Genomic DNA, 12,834 nt, shown 5'->3' with positions numbered 1-12,834 from the left:
ACAGGACACCCTGCAACCACAGCATCCAGCCAGGCTAACGAGGAGGTTGAGCTGCAGTCCTTAATGAAATTAGCAGGGATAATTTGGAATTTCCCTGGACAAGGGGTCTCTGTTTTCAGCTCTGTAACCAGCAGGATCTGCCTAATGATGCAGCAGCACCCTGGGAGCTGCACCAGCTTCTGCTCAAGGTGGGAACCTGAGAACAGAATGCGTCAAATGAGCTCTGGTGGGGTCCAGCTGCAGGTTTGCTACTAAAAAATGTGCATTCAAAAGGCAAAAAAAAACCCCCACTGACATCTTCCCTCCTTAGTTTTGATTTAGATGGTCAAAAATTACTTTTCCTTATTAATTTTCTTCTTCAAAAGGCACCAGTGTGTCCCTAATGGAAAAGCTGGTAAAAAACCACCCCAAAAACCAAACAGCACAAAAATATCATGGATGAAGGTGCTAACAGAAAGTGCCAGTATGGCTTGTGAGAGCTTGGCAGACATTCCTTCTGAAATCTCTCCCTGCAACATATGGGATGTTCCTCACTGATAAGTTTTAAGTTGTTATTTGAAAAAAAAAAAAAAAAAAGGGAAAGAAAAAATAAAGATACTTCAATCTGAAATTATGCTTTAATTTGCAAATTTTGTGCAGAATGCACAATTTATGCCAATAATTAGCATTTTAAAAGGCTATGCAGTGCTGTCTGGTATTTCTTGAGGATGGGAGTGAGATTTATTGAAGCACATAAAGTCTTGTGTCCCTTTTTGAGAAAGTATTTCATATGCAGGGCTGCCAATTAGAGCAGGACTTATGGAATGAATGAACATCTCTGCACTGTGACCTGAGCTGAAGTTAATCCACCCTGTATCTATGGAAAATGGAGGAGGGAGAAAGATAAAGCAGAAAAATTTAATGATTCCAAGGCTGAAGCTTTATTTCTGGTCACTGTTAAAAGAGCAGCTTACACTGAGGCTATGTGCGTTCTGTGTAATTCCATCCCACAAAAATTGAAGTTTTTACATTGATTTTGGTGACTAACTTTGAGCCAAGGGCTGTGGATCCTTTTTCTCTCAACTTTGCATTGCTGGCTCTTAAACAAAGTGAATAACAGAGCAGTGAAGTGGCAGGACAGGGGTGGGGAGCTGCAGGCTGGGGCTCTGAGGTGACAAATGACACACAAGTGACATCAAAAGGTTTACCCTGGCACCCCAGAGGAGGCTGGAGTGGCACCAAGAGCTGTGGGGACACAAGAGGCTGATGACACCATGGCACAGAGTGACAAAGGGAGGGTGACAAAGCTCCCAACACAAAATCCCAGCAATCCCAGCTCTTCCCACGGGAGCCACTGGGTTTGTCAGCGCTGAGGGAACCTGGAGCTATTTGGGACACACCATCCAGATCTGTAATTAACAACTTTTGAGCCTCCTCTTCCAGCTAATGAGGGATTCCTCAGTGCCACCTTGTCCCCCACACAGCTGCCATCAGCACTTGGTGATTTTTCTAGGATTCAAACCCATCTTGTCAGGTGCATAAAATCACAGATTGCTTTGGGTTGGAAAGGACTTAAAGATCACAAAGGTCCAACCCCTGGCACGAGTGAGGATGCCACCCACTAAACCAGGGCCCAAACCTGGCCTTGAACACTGCCAGGAATGGAGCAGCCACAGCTCTGGGAAATATCATTCCCCAGAGCCATCTGCAAACCAAAACACATCCAGTGAAGAGATTCCACAGCCTTTTTGGCCACATTTTGCCTTTCAGCCAGGCTCTGTGCAGAGAACTCCATGAGCAGTCTCACAGCAAGAGCTTCATCCATGGAGGGCTCCTGTCCTGCTGGGAATGACAACATTCCTGTGTCTCCCCATTCCCCCTCTTTCACAGGATGCAATTTGCTTGCCCACCATCCCAACACCCAGCTCTGAGAGACTCCATTCAAAAATTAACTTTCCCATACCACTTAATCAAAAATGTTCTGCTCAGCTCCTTCCCAGTTGTTACACACTGAATTCACCCAGGTGAATTTGCTTTTCCAGCATCCCAACACCCAGCTCTGAGAGATTCCATTCAAAAATTAACTTTCCCATGCCACTTAATCAAAAATGTTCTGCTCAGCTCCTTCCCAGTTGTTACACACTGAATTCACCCAGGTGAATTTGCTTTTCCAGCATCCCAACATCCAGCTCTGAGAGATTCCATTCAAAAATTAACTTTCCCATACCACTTAATCAAAAATGTTCTCTCAGTTCCTTCCCAGTTGCTGCTGAATTCACTGAATTCACCCAGGTACCACTGAGGAACAACATTCCCCAAATGAGGAACCTCTCCCTGCTCAGCAAAGTCACCAACAACAGGAGCCAGGATTTCACACAGAATCCTTTCAAAAGTCAGCAAGTCCAATTCCCACCTTGTCCTGAGAGGAATAATGAATTTGTCTTTCCAAACAAGCTGTGGGTGTGCTGGTAGATAAAACCAGCACTGGGAGATAAATGAAACAATGGGAGGGATTCTCCACTGATTGATGAATGGAAAAAGATATTTGCTTTTGCAAATAAACTTTAGGTGTGCTGATAAATGAAATTAGACATTGAAAGATGAAAGAAACAACGGGAAAGAAAAACCCCTAAATTCTGTAAGAATTAAAAATTAAAAGGGAGGGTTGTACATTAGGGGGGCATCTCTGGTATCAGGTGTTTTGGGGAGTCTGTACCTCTCAAGTACCTCAGAAATGGGGAAAGAGAGAAGGGAAATGAGGCTGGGAAATTTGGATAAAAAGTGAGGCTGCATCCTCCAAAAATGTGAGAGATCCCAGGGGAATGCCCCATGGCCTCTCTCTTTATTTGAATAAAGTCAAAGGATTCCTCTGTCTCCTTTTTGGACACAAACCTCTGGTGTTTGTGGATTAATTTTCCTAACAGTCTCCAGCCCAGAGAACTGAGTGCCACCTCTTGGACATCTCCAGGGATGGGGACTCCAAACCTCCCAGTATGGCATTCACATTCCCTGGAAAAATCCCTCTGCCCAGGATTTTTCTCCTGGGAAGCTGAGGAGCCTCAGAGAAAAGGAAAACAATTCTTATCTCATTTGCTTCTTCTGTGTTGTGCTCACATGTGGAATGTGTTTGGAGATTGTTCACCCACAGGTGATTGTTCCATTGGATTCTGAATTGTTTTGACTCAATGGCCAATCAGGGCCAAGCTGTGTCAAGACGCTGGAAAGAGTCACAAGTATTCATTATTAGCTTTTTAGCTAATAATATCTTTTCTGTATTCTTTAGTATAGTTCAGTATAGTATTCTTTAATATAAAATAGTATTATAAAGTAACAAATTAGCCTCACATGGAGTGAGATTCATCATTGCTGCCTTTATGGGGACATTCCCAGCAAATACAAACCTCCCTGGGCAGCCCCTTCCAATGCTTAACAACCATTCCATGGAGAAATTCCTGCTGATGTCCAAGCTGAGCCTTCCCTGCTGCAACTTGAGGCTACATCCTCTTCACCATTTCCCCAAAAGTCACAAGTGCTGGTGATAAAATCAGAATAAACCTTTGCTCTTTGGCTCACAGCTCTCCCTAAATCCATACATCCCAATTGACATAAAAACCAGTGTACCCACAACACAAAGAATAATGACTCAGGAGAAGAGGAGGAGAAGGAAAACAGGCCAAGACTCAGCCCAAAGCAAAGGCTCTGCTGTCACTCACATTAAGGCTGCTTCAAACACCCCAAAGCACTCACATGGCTGTGTTTTTGATGATTCTTCCTTGGTCCATTTTCTGCCCAATGCCATGCACAACAAACACAATGTGGCTGGTCTGGGGTGGCTTGTCCTCTAACGTGGCTTCTTCTACATAGCCCCTGTGTAGCCTTGTCCCACTGCTTGAAGCTGCAGAAAGAACATTATCCCACATCAGAGACATTCTGCCAGGTGCAGGGCTCCCCTCTGCTGACAGAAGCTTGGCTTTTCTCAGGCCAACACGTTGAAAATGAGATTATATAATAGAGAATCATAAAATTAAAGGATTAGCATCTATTTTTAAATACGTGTGTACAGTACGAAGACATCCAAAAGAGATTTGTTTTAAAGCTAACACTCTGCCTTATCACAAACCAAGGAATTCCAGGATCCTGCACCTGATGGCAAATAAAACCCCCTCCAATTAAGTTCATTTTGCCATAATAAAAGTGCCTATATTTTTAAATCTAGGTAGTTTTACAGCCCTGAAGGATTTAAGCAGCCAGGTGATATCCATAGCCACTTCCACTGCAATGGGAATTAATTTCAGGTATGTTTGAGAGAACAACTCTTCAGAAAAGAGTTGTGTAACTGTGCACCCACTTTTACAGCACAGAACCCTTCTCCTGGGTGTCTCAATCAATGAAATTCCTTCTCTCTCCCCCTTGCTCCCACAGCATGGAAAGATCATGGAAAGATCATGGAAATGACCTGACCACACAAGTGATTAAATGTTGTCACTTTTCCCACCCCAGTTAAAAGAGCTGGTGGAAAATCTTTAAAATTTATCATTTTGATAAGAAAAATTGCTTTATTAAATACACTTTTAAAGCCCTGGAAGATTTAAGCAGCCAGCTGATATCCATAGCCATTTCCACTGCAGAGGGAATAATTTCAGGCATGTTTTGGAGAACAATTCTTCAGAAAACAGTTGTGTAACTGTGCCCCCACTTCTACAACACAAAATCCCTCTCCTGGGTGTCTCAATCAATGAAATTCCTTCTGTCTCCCCCTAACTCCCACAGCCTGGAAAGATCATGGAAATGACCTGTCCACATTAAGTGATGAAATGTTGTCACTTTATCCAGCCCAATTAAAAGAGCTGGTGGAAAACCTTTAAAATGTATCATTTTGATAGGGAAACTTGCATTATTTTGAGCTGATCCAACCTGAAATTCCCCCCTTGTTCTTCAGCTCAGTGACCAAACCCAAACCCAGTTCCCCAGGGTAAATTGGGCATTTTCTCCCTGCTGTGCTGACAAACCCATGGGCACAATGTGCCTCCATCCCCCTCTAGTGACACTCAGGGGACCACACCAGGCACCAGTGCTGGCCTCCAAAACTGGAACTAACAGCTTATTTTGGTTTTAAAGAGGAGGAAAACACCCCAAACCCACTGAGGGCATTTTTTTACCCAAGACAGGTTTTATTTATCAAGTGAGTTTCTCTTTGACATTTCTCCTCCACAAATTGTTTGGGACAGATCTCATTATTTATTACACATTATCCCCAAGGTGTTCTGGATAAATTACTTCATTTCTTCTGGAACTGAAGCACTGAATTATATTATTATTTTAGGAAACATTAATTAAGTGTTCACCCAGGAGTCCTGGAGGGTAAGAGGGCATTAATTACAGGGCAGAGGATGCAGAATAAAGTCAGAGCTGTGACCTGACCTTGTCTGTTCAAGGAACAAACCAGATGTGCAGGTTCTTGTTCTGGTATCCTGCAGAGGACAAATTCCCATTTTCTAGGATGGAAATAATCTGCTTTTTCCTTGAGAGACCTCCCCATTCTCTTCCAACCATCTCAGCTTTGCTGCCTGACTGGGAGTGTTGAGTTTAAATGAGCCTGAATTTCTGCTGGAAATAATTTCTGTCTAAATGCCCTTTCCTGTCAGTTCATACTTTTGTTTTATGAACAGAAAAATGGCTGGATGGAGGTGGGGAGAGGGAAGGTATGGTCATGTATTTAAGGAATGAATCAGAATATCTAAGTACCCAGCAGTAAAATTAAAGTTGCAAAAGGAACTGTAATCCTTATATTATTACAGGAATAATTCTAATTTTACATTGAATTCTAATTTAATTCTAAAGGAATAATCCTAATTTTACATTGAATTCTAATTTAATTCTAATTTTAGCTTCTGGACTCTGCCACTGCAATATTTTCATGTATTTGCTATGTAGGGCTAACTGCTGTATCCAAACCCATCAAAATAAAATTAAATTATAATTTTAATTTAAAATTAAATAAAAATAAATATAAAATTAAAATATAATAAATCAAATATGTAATCTAAATAAAAGAAATTTAAAATTATTCACATCCAAACAGAATAAAATTTAAAAATATTAACATCTAATTACAATTATTTTCACAAGCTAAGGACTCTGAGTACTCATATAAAGTAAAAAATGCAATGGCCCAAGTGGAGTACTCACATTAAAACCTTTTGGAGTTAAACTTCAAATGCTGGCATTTACAATATTCTTTACAATGTTTGGGAAAGATTTACCTTTGGAAAACCCCAACTTTTGTGTGACAGTCCTTGCAATTTTGGATGTTGTGGCATCACTGTACAGATACACCTCATCCACACTGTGCCAGTCCACATGGTTACGGCTCAGCTTTAGGCTGTGAATGGCTGCAGCAAAAAGGAATAAATACATTGAATTTAGGTGGGGAAGAGGGGAAAAAAAAACAAAAACAAAGAGAGGAAGAAGGGTGATTTACAGACAGGTTAAAATCTAGAGCTCTATTATGCTTAAATTTGTGGTATTTCTTACCTTGAGGAATTTTTACACTTTCCTTGAGGAATTTTTTGGGTTTAACCTGAGCAGGACAAGCAGAAGTTTGAAGACCACCTGTGAGGACATTCACATCATTCCCCTCCCACCCTCATTTTGGGGTGGGAATTACCCAAAATATTCCCTTAAAGGGGGCAGAGTGATGGATCCTGAAACACTAAAGGTGGGTGTGATGAGCAGGTGGCTGCCTCAGGTATTTCCATCACTAAAAAGTGGAATTTCAGCCCTCTCTCCCATGCTCTGCTCTAACACAGAGGCTCCCAGGGCTCCCTTGCATTTCTCCCCTTTCAGAAATACCTCAGGGCTGGAAATGCAGCTCAATGAGCCTCTGAATGGGCAATTTCTGGCACAGAACAGAATGCAGCTCTTTGAAAAGCCACTAAGAGCTCTGGTGGTTGGGTTTTTTTTTTTTGCTGTGCACTGATTGTGTTTTTCCAGATTTGGAGCTGATTGAGCCCTGAGCCCGACCTCATGACACACAGCCTGACTGTCAGGATTAAACAACAGGCACGCTGTGATGCAAATCAAAATCATCCCAGGCTTGGAGCTTGCAGGAGCCAAGCTGGGTTACAATGATTTGGATTTCACCAAAATTTGCTGCTGAGGTCTTGTTGAACATGGGGTGCAGAGCAGAGCTGACAACAGGAATAGCCCTGCGACCAAAGAAATGGTGATTTATCTGTCACTGCTCTTGCTGGGAAGTCCAAAGTCATGGAAAACACCCAGAGGGGCTGGTTTGGGGTTGTTTCTTCCACAGCAAGCAGAGCTCTAACCCGTCTCCTCCTTGAATCACCCAAATGAATTTTTTATACTCTTCTAAAAACATTCTGAGAAAGCCTGAGCCAACACAATTTCCAATTTTAACTCTGCTCAGCCAGATGTTGTGACCTTTCTCCAGCAAAATTTTTTGTTTCTTTGCCAAAGCAGACAGACTTGACACAGACTGATGAAAAACTAAACAAAATCTGTAAGGAGCACGGGGATTAAGAGAGGATTAGCACTTGTGTTGTGGTAAACAATTGATTCACCAAAATAACTGGAATTACATCGTTGTTTTCCACTGGCAGAGCAGGAAGAGGAAAGAAATAAGCCTGGCTTTGAAGAGCAGAGATGGTCTGGTCTGTCCAGGAGGTGCTCAGGAATTGTTCCATCTGCATTCTGCAAAATCCCCCTGAGAAAATGATGCTGGGGAAGCTGGCAGAGGAGGGGTGGAAGTCTGATGCCTTTGGAGGGTGTTGTGTTCAACATCCAAAAAAAGAAGAGGAAGAGATGAGGTTGAATATCTAGAAAAAGAGCAATTTGTGGTGGAGTGATCCTCAAATTCCTTCTAGAATCGAGTCCAGCCTCTCTACTGGAAGGAACATAAAGGAACAAGCAGCTTTTCCCTACCCTGCATTAATTATTCTCATTTGGGAAGAACAAATTCCTCACTTTTATGCTGTTCATGGACATGGAGGAACATCAACATCAACTACAAGATGTGGAACCAGCAAAGTATTTCAAATGAAGTTCAGCAGGGCCAAGTGTGAGGTTCTGCACGTGGGTCAGGGCAATCCCAAGCACAAATTGAGGCTGGAGGGAGAATGGATGGAGAGCAGCCCCAGGGAGGAGGATTTGGGGGTGCTGGGGGATGAGAAGATCAACAGGACCCAGCCATGTGTGTCTGCAGGCCAAACGTGCCCAGGGCTGCATCCAGAGAAATGTCACCAGCACAGAGCTGGGGGGGCTCAGGCTGGAGAAGAAAAGGATCCAGGGAGAGCTCAGAGCTGCTGGAACCCTGGGAATTGCTGAGAATTTCAGACTTTCTGTGCTGCCAGGCTCTGACCCCCGGGAGAACACTGCACTGACCTGAGGCTGTGGAGAAGCTTCCAGAATGGAATGGCAGAACTGGGATTGTGGGTGTGGGGTTTGGATAGAAGTGTGTGATATCACAGGGTGAGAAACTTGGAGTTCAAGGGTTTAGAATATAGCAATATATATAAAACAAGATGGAGGTTTGAGGGTGGAGGCTGCTCCTTCTTCTTCACCTTCTTCTCCATGGGTTTGGGTGGTTTTGTGTAATTGGATAAAAAAGTCCCCATTGAAGGCATGGGTGGTTGGTTATTGGGTTAAAAGTGAAAATAATTGAGGTGTCATTTCTTAACTGGACACCTTAATTAATTGGACACTTAATTCTTAAGTTTATCCTTAAAAGGCCTTAGAGAGAGAGAGCTGGGGCTCCATTTTGAGTTTGTTACAGTGAAGTGCTGCAGAACTCAGGGTTTGTGAGACTGTGACAGAGATAAGAACTAATAAACATCTGAGTCCCTACAAGAAACACCATCTTGTGATGACCCTGAAGATAAAACTCAACACAGAGCCCGTTCCAAGGCCTGAAGGGGCTCCAGGAGAGCTGGAGAGGAACTGGAGACAAGGGATGGAGGGACAGGACACAGGGAATGGATTTTAACTGGAAAAGAGCAGGTTTAGGTTGGATATTGGGCAGAAATTCTGCCTGTGAGGGTGGCGAAGCCCTGGCACAGGGTGCCCAGATCCCTGGCAGTGCCCAAGGCCAGGCTGGACAGGGCTTGGAGCAGCCTGGAAGGTGTCCCTGCCCATGGCAGGGGTGGCACTGGATGAGCTTTAAGGCCCCTTCCAGCCTAAATCTTTCAGGGATTTGATTCTGTGATTATTTGACAGTGAGGGGATTATTTAAACCCTTGAGAGTTCAACCAAAAGGAGTTTCTGCTGCTGACAGCCCCAGGGGGTGTTCACAGTGAGACAGGGAACACAAAAATGTGTCTTTGGGGAGGATTTGACAGCAGTCTGAAAAGAAACATCCTAAAAAAAAAAAAATCAAATATTCCAAGTGTGCTTTGCAGGCATGGGATTTTACAGACTGACAGTGGTGGTGTGAAGCTGAGCCTGAGGAAGGGAAAGTGATGTTTTGTGAGGATGAGGAGAGGACAGGACTGACAGAAGGACTGTCCTGTGAAGCTCCAGAGGGCTCAGAGTGGCAGCTCAGGGTGTCCCAGGTGTCAGGGAGCCAGCAGAGTGTGTCACAGCCTGGCTGAGGGAGCCCAGGGCAGAATGCAGATGAGGCAGCAGCACAGGGGAATCTCTTCTTGCTCATCCTCCAGGAGCACAAATTCCACACCTGAGGGGCCTCTCCAGGGCACCAGGCTGGGATGGTGCTGAGCTTCACTGAGAGCTGACTGTCCATAAAGCCACAGGGACAGAAATCTCCCTCTGGACCTGACTCCAAGAACTTGGATTTTAAAAGAGGGAGAACAACTTTTTACATGGGGAGATAGAGAGAGGAGAAGAGGGAAGGGTTTTAAACTAAAGGAAGAGAGATTTAGATTAGATTTAAGGAAGAAATTCCTCACTCAGGGTGGGGAGGCCCTGAGGTTGCCCAGAGAAGCTGTGGCTGCCCCTGGATCCCTCTGCATCCTCCAGGAGCACAAATTCCACACCTGAGGGGTCTCTCCAGGGCATCAAGCTGGGATAGAGCCAAGCTCCCCTGAGATCTGCATGTCCATAAACCCACAGGGACAGAAAACTCCTCTGGCCCTGACTTCTCATGGATTTGTTCCCATGTGGCACCGCCCTGGCACTGACAGCATTCCCACAGTCATCCCTCTGCAGGTGCATCTTCCCCAGATGCACAAAAGCCCTGCAGAAAACCCCTGCACACATTTTTCTGGAGAAGAGAAGGCTCTGGGGAGACCTTGCAGCAGCCTCCAATGTCACTGTCATATTTTCTGGAAATATCCCTTTGCCAGGATTTCTTCTCCTGGGAAGCTGAGAGGCCTCAGAGAAAAATGAAAACAATAATTATCTGAATTGCTTCTCCTGTGTCTTGCTGTTTAGAAATGAGTTTGGGGATTGTTTATCCAACAGGTGATTGTTTGATTGGTTTCATGTGAATTGTTTTGACTTAATGACCAATCACAGCCAGCTGTGTCAAGGCTCTGTTGAGAGTCACAGGTTTTTCATTATTATCTTGTTAAGCCTTCTGTCTGTATCCTTTCTCTATTCTTTAGTATAGCATAATATAATATAATATAATATAATATAATATAATATAATATAATATAATATAATATAATATAATATAATATAATATAATATAATATAATATAATATAATAATAAATTGGCCTCCTAAGAACATGGAGTCAGATTCATCATTTCCTTCCTGTAATGGGGGACCCTGAAAATACCACACTCCAAGAACTTGGAGGGGGATTTTAAAAGAGGGAGAAAAACTTTTAACGTGGGGAGATAGAGAAAGGACAAGAGAGAACGGTTTAAAACTAAAGGAAGAGAGATTTACATTAGATTTAAGGAAGAAATTCCTCACTCAGAGTGGGGATGCCCTGAGGTTGCCCAGAGAAGCTGTGCCTGCCCCTGGATCCCTGAAGTGTCCAAAGCCAGGTTGGACATCGGGGTTTGAAGCACCCTGGGAAGATGTGGAATGAGATGGGATTTAAGGTCCCTTCCAGCCCAAGCCCCTCTGGGATTTTAGTCAGGGATTGAAGGCCAAGTCCTTGGAGATGAGGCCAAATTTTGGGTTCTTTTGTAGCCAGAACTTAGAAATGAAACATTTTTCAGGAGCTCCAACCAAGACCGACACCTACAGCGTGAGCACGTGAAAAGCTCAGCCCTGCTGGAGATGGAAGATGGGATCAGGAAAGGATTTCTTTCAGCTGAAGATATCAGTGGTTTCTATCACACAAACTCAGTTTCACCAAGAGAGATGAACCCTGAGGGGAAAAAAAATCCCCCTAAAAGGTTGAAATCTGAAAAATGAACCTTAAAACACAGAACAGATATTCCTAAAGCCTTGCAGAACCTGACCTCCATGAGGCTTTTGACTCATCTTGAGTCAAAAAAATGGAGAAAAACAGAGGAGCAGAAACCCTGCACTGTGTTGTGCACATGGAAACATCCTCCCATCCTGAGCACCTCCTGCTCACAATTAAACACCTTTTTGAGCTAAATACCTGCTCCTCTCCTTGATGCTCTCATCCACCTGCCAAGAGCAAAGCACAGGGTGGATCTTTCCTCCCCACAGTCTGATGGTGCTCAAGTCCAAATCCATCCAGGGAAAAGCAGCTTTGAAGTGCTCAGGGCTGACTCTGCCTCCAAGGACAAAGGCACTGTCATTCCAGCCAGGATAGAGACCAGAGCAGGGATACAGACTGTCTCAAAACCTCTCATGCATTCTTTTTTTCCCCCCAAGGATTTTTAAATTAGTCTGTCTTGCAAGCAGCAGGTGCCACACAAAGCCTGACACATGGTGCAGGGAGCTGAGAACATAATTTGGCTGCTGCTGTTCCTTCTGAAATGAATCTCAGGTTCTGCTACAGAAACCTGTAGATTTAAAAACCTTTTCTTATTTATTTTTTTAAAAAGAGCCATTAAAAAGGCCATTACTCTTAATTAAAATTTCTCACATTGCTGTCATTTATACACTGCACTTCATCACCTCTCAATTCATCACTGTCACTATTTGTCACACAACCACCTAATTTCAATTTCTTTTTAATTTGAGCACATTCATTACCACAACTGAGCATGATCTGAGAGGAAAACAAATGCACAACATAATTTCAGAATTTCAATTTACAAAAGAAAAGGCAGAACTCCCTTCTTATTGCTTGAATTACACTGATTCACCTTTAACAGACTTGGGTTCACTGTGTGAGAAGAGGCAGGAAAAAGTTTTACTGCAAAACATTTTGATTTCTGGCATTTTCCATTTGGACCCAATCATATAAAAAAATAATTAAAGGAAGCCAAAAGGCAAACATTTATGCATGTCAAAATAAATTCTTAGAGTTCATAACATCCCCAGGAGCTACAAGAACACAAGATATGACAAGAACAACTCCAAGCCTACCACGTACATTTACATTTTAAATTAAAGGCTTTAGAAGTCAGTGAAAGTTTAATCACTCCTGGCTTTAGCAGAGAGAGCCCAGTGAGAAGAACTTGGAGCCTCCTGCAGTCATTAATGGCTCCTGCAGGATCTCCCCCCACTTTCTGAAATAAATGTGCTTCAGCTGCTGCAAAGGTCAGGGCTGTTTTCTGCAGCTCAGCAGCCCTGAGCTATAATCCACACAGCTTCCCCTTTTCCAGGGGACTCATTCCATTCCAAAGCTGCAGCAAAAATGAATTATAACTTAAAATTAAAGATTATTATCCCAAAGAAAGCAGCAAACAAAACATTATCTGGAAGGAACCCTCCATTCCTTCTCTGACAGAATTAATCTCACCCCAGGACTGCTGAAATCCTAAAAAAATCCCTTTTATT

At 43.2% G+C, this 12,834-nt stretch overlaps 1 protein-coding gene across 1 annotated transcript in view; it reads right to left on the bottom strand.

Annotated features, from left to right (window-relative positions):
• Positions 1-12,834, bottom strand: part of DDHD1 (DDHD domain containing 1) — a 66,918-nt gene that overhangs the window by 35,205 nt on the left and 18,879 nt on the right. Inside the window, exons 3-4 of the mRNA XM_059475022.1 lie at positions 6,243-6,371; positions 3,727-3,874 (exon numbers count right to left, since the gene is read on the bottom strand). Of these exons, the coding sequence (XP_059331005.1) occupies positions 3,727-3,874; positions 6,243-6,371 (277 nt within the window). The remainder of the gene's footprint in view (positions 1-3,726; positions 3,875-6,242; positions 6,372-12,834) is intronic.

This window comes from Ammospiza nelsoni, chromosome 6 (assembly GCF_027579445.1).
Source record: "Ammospiza nelsoni isolate bAmmNel1 chromosome 6, bAmmNel1.pri, whole genome shotgun sequence".
NCBI lineage: Eukaryota > Metazoa > Chordata > Aves > Passeriformes > Passerellidae > Ammospiza > Ammospiza nelsoni.
The sequence above is the reverse complement of the archived record's forward strand: the minus strand, read 5'-3'. Positions and strand labels throughout refer to the sequence as shown.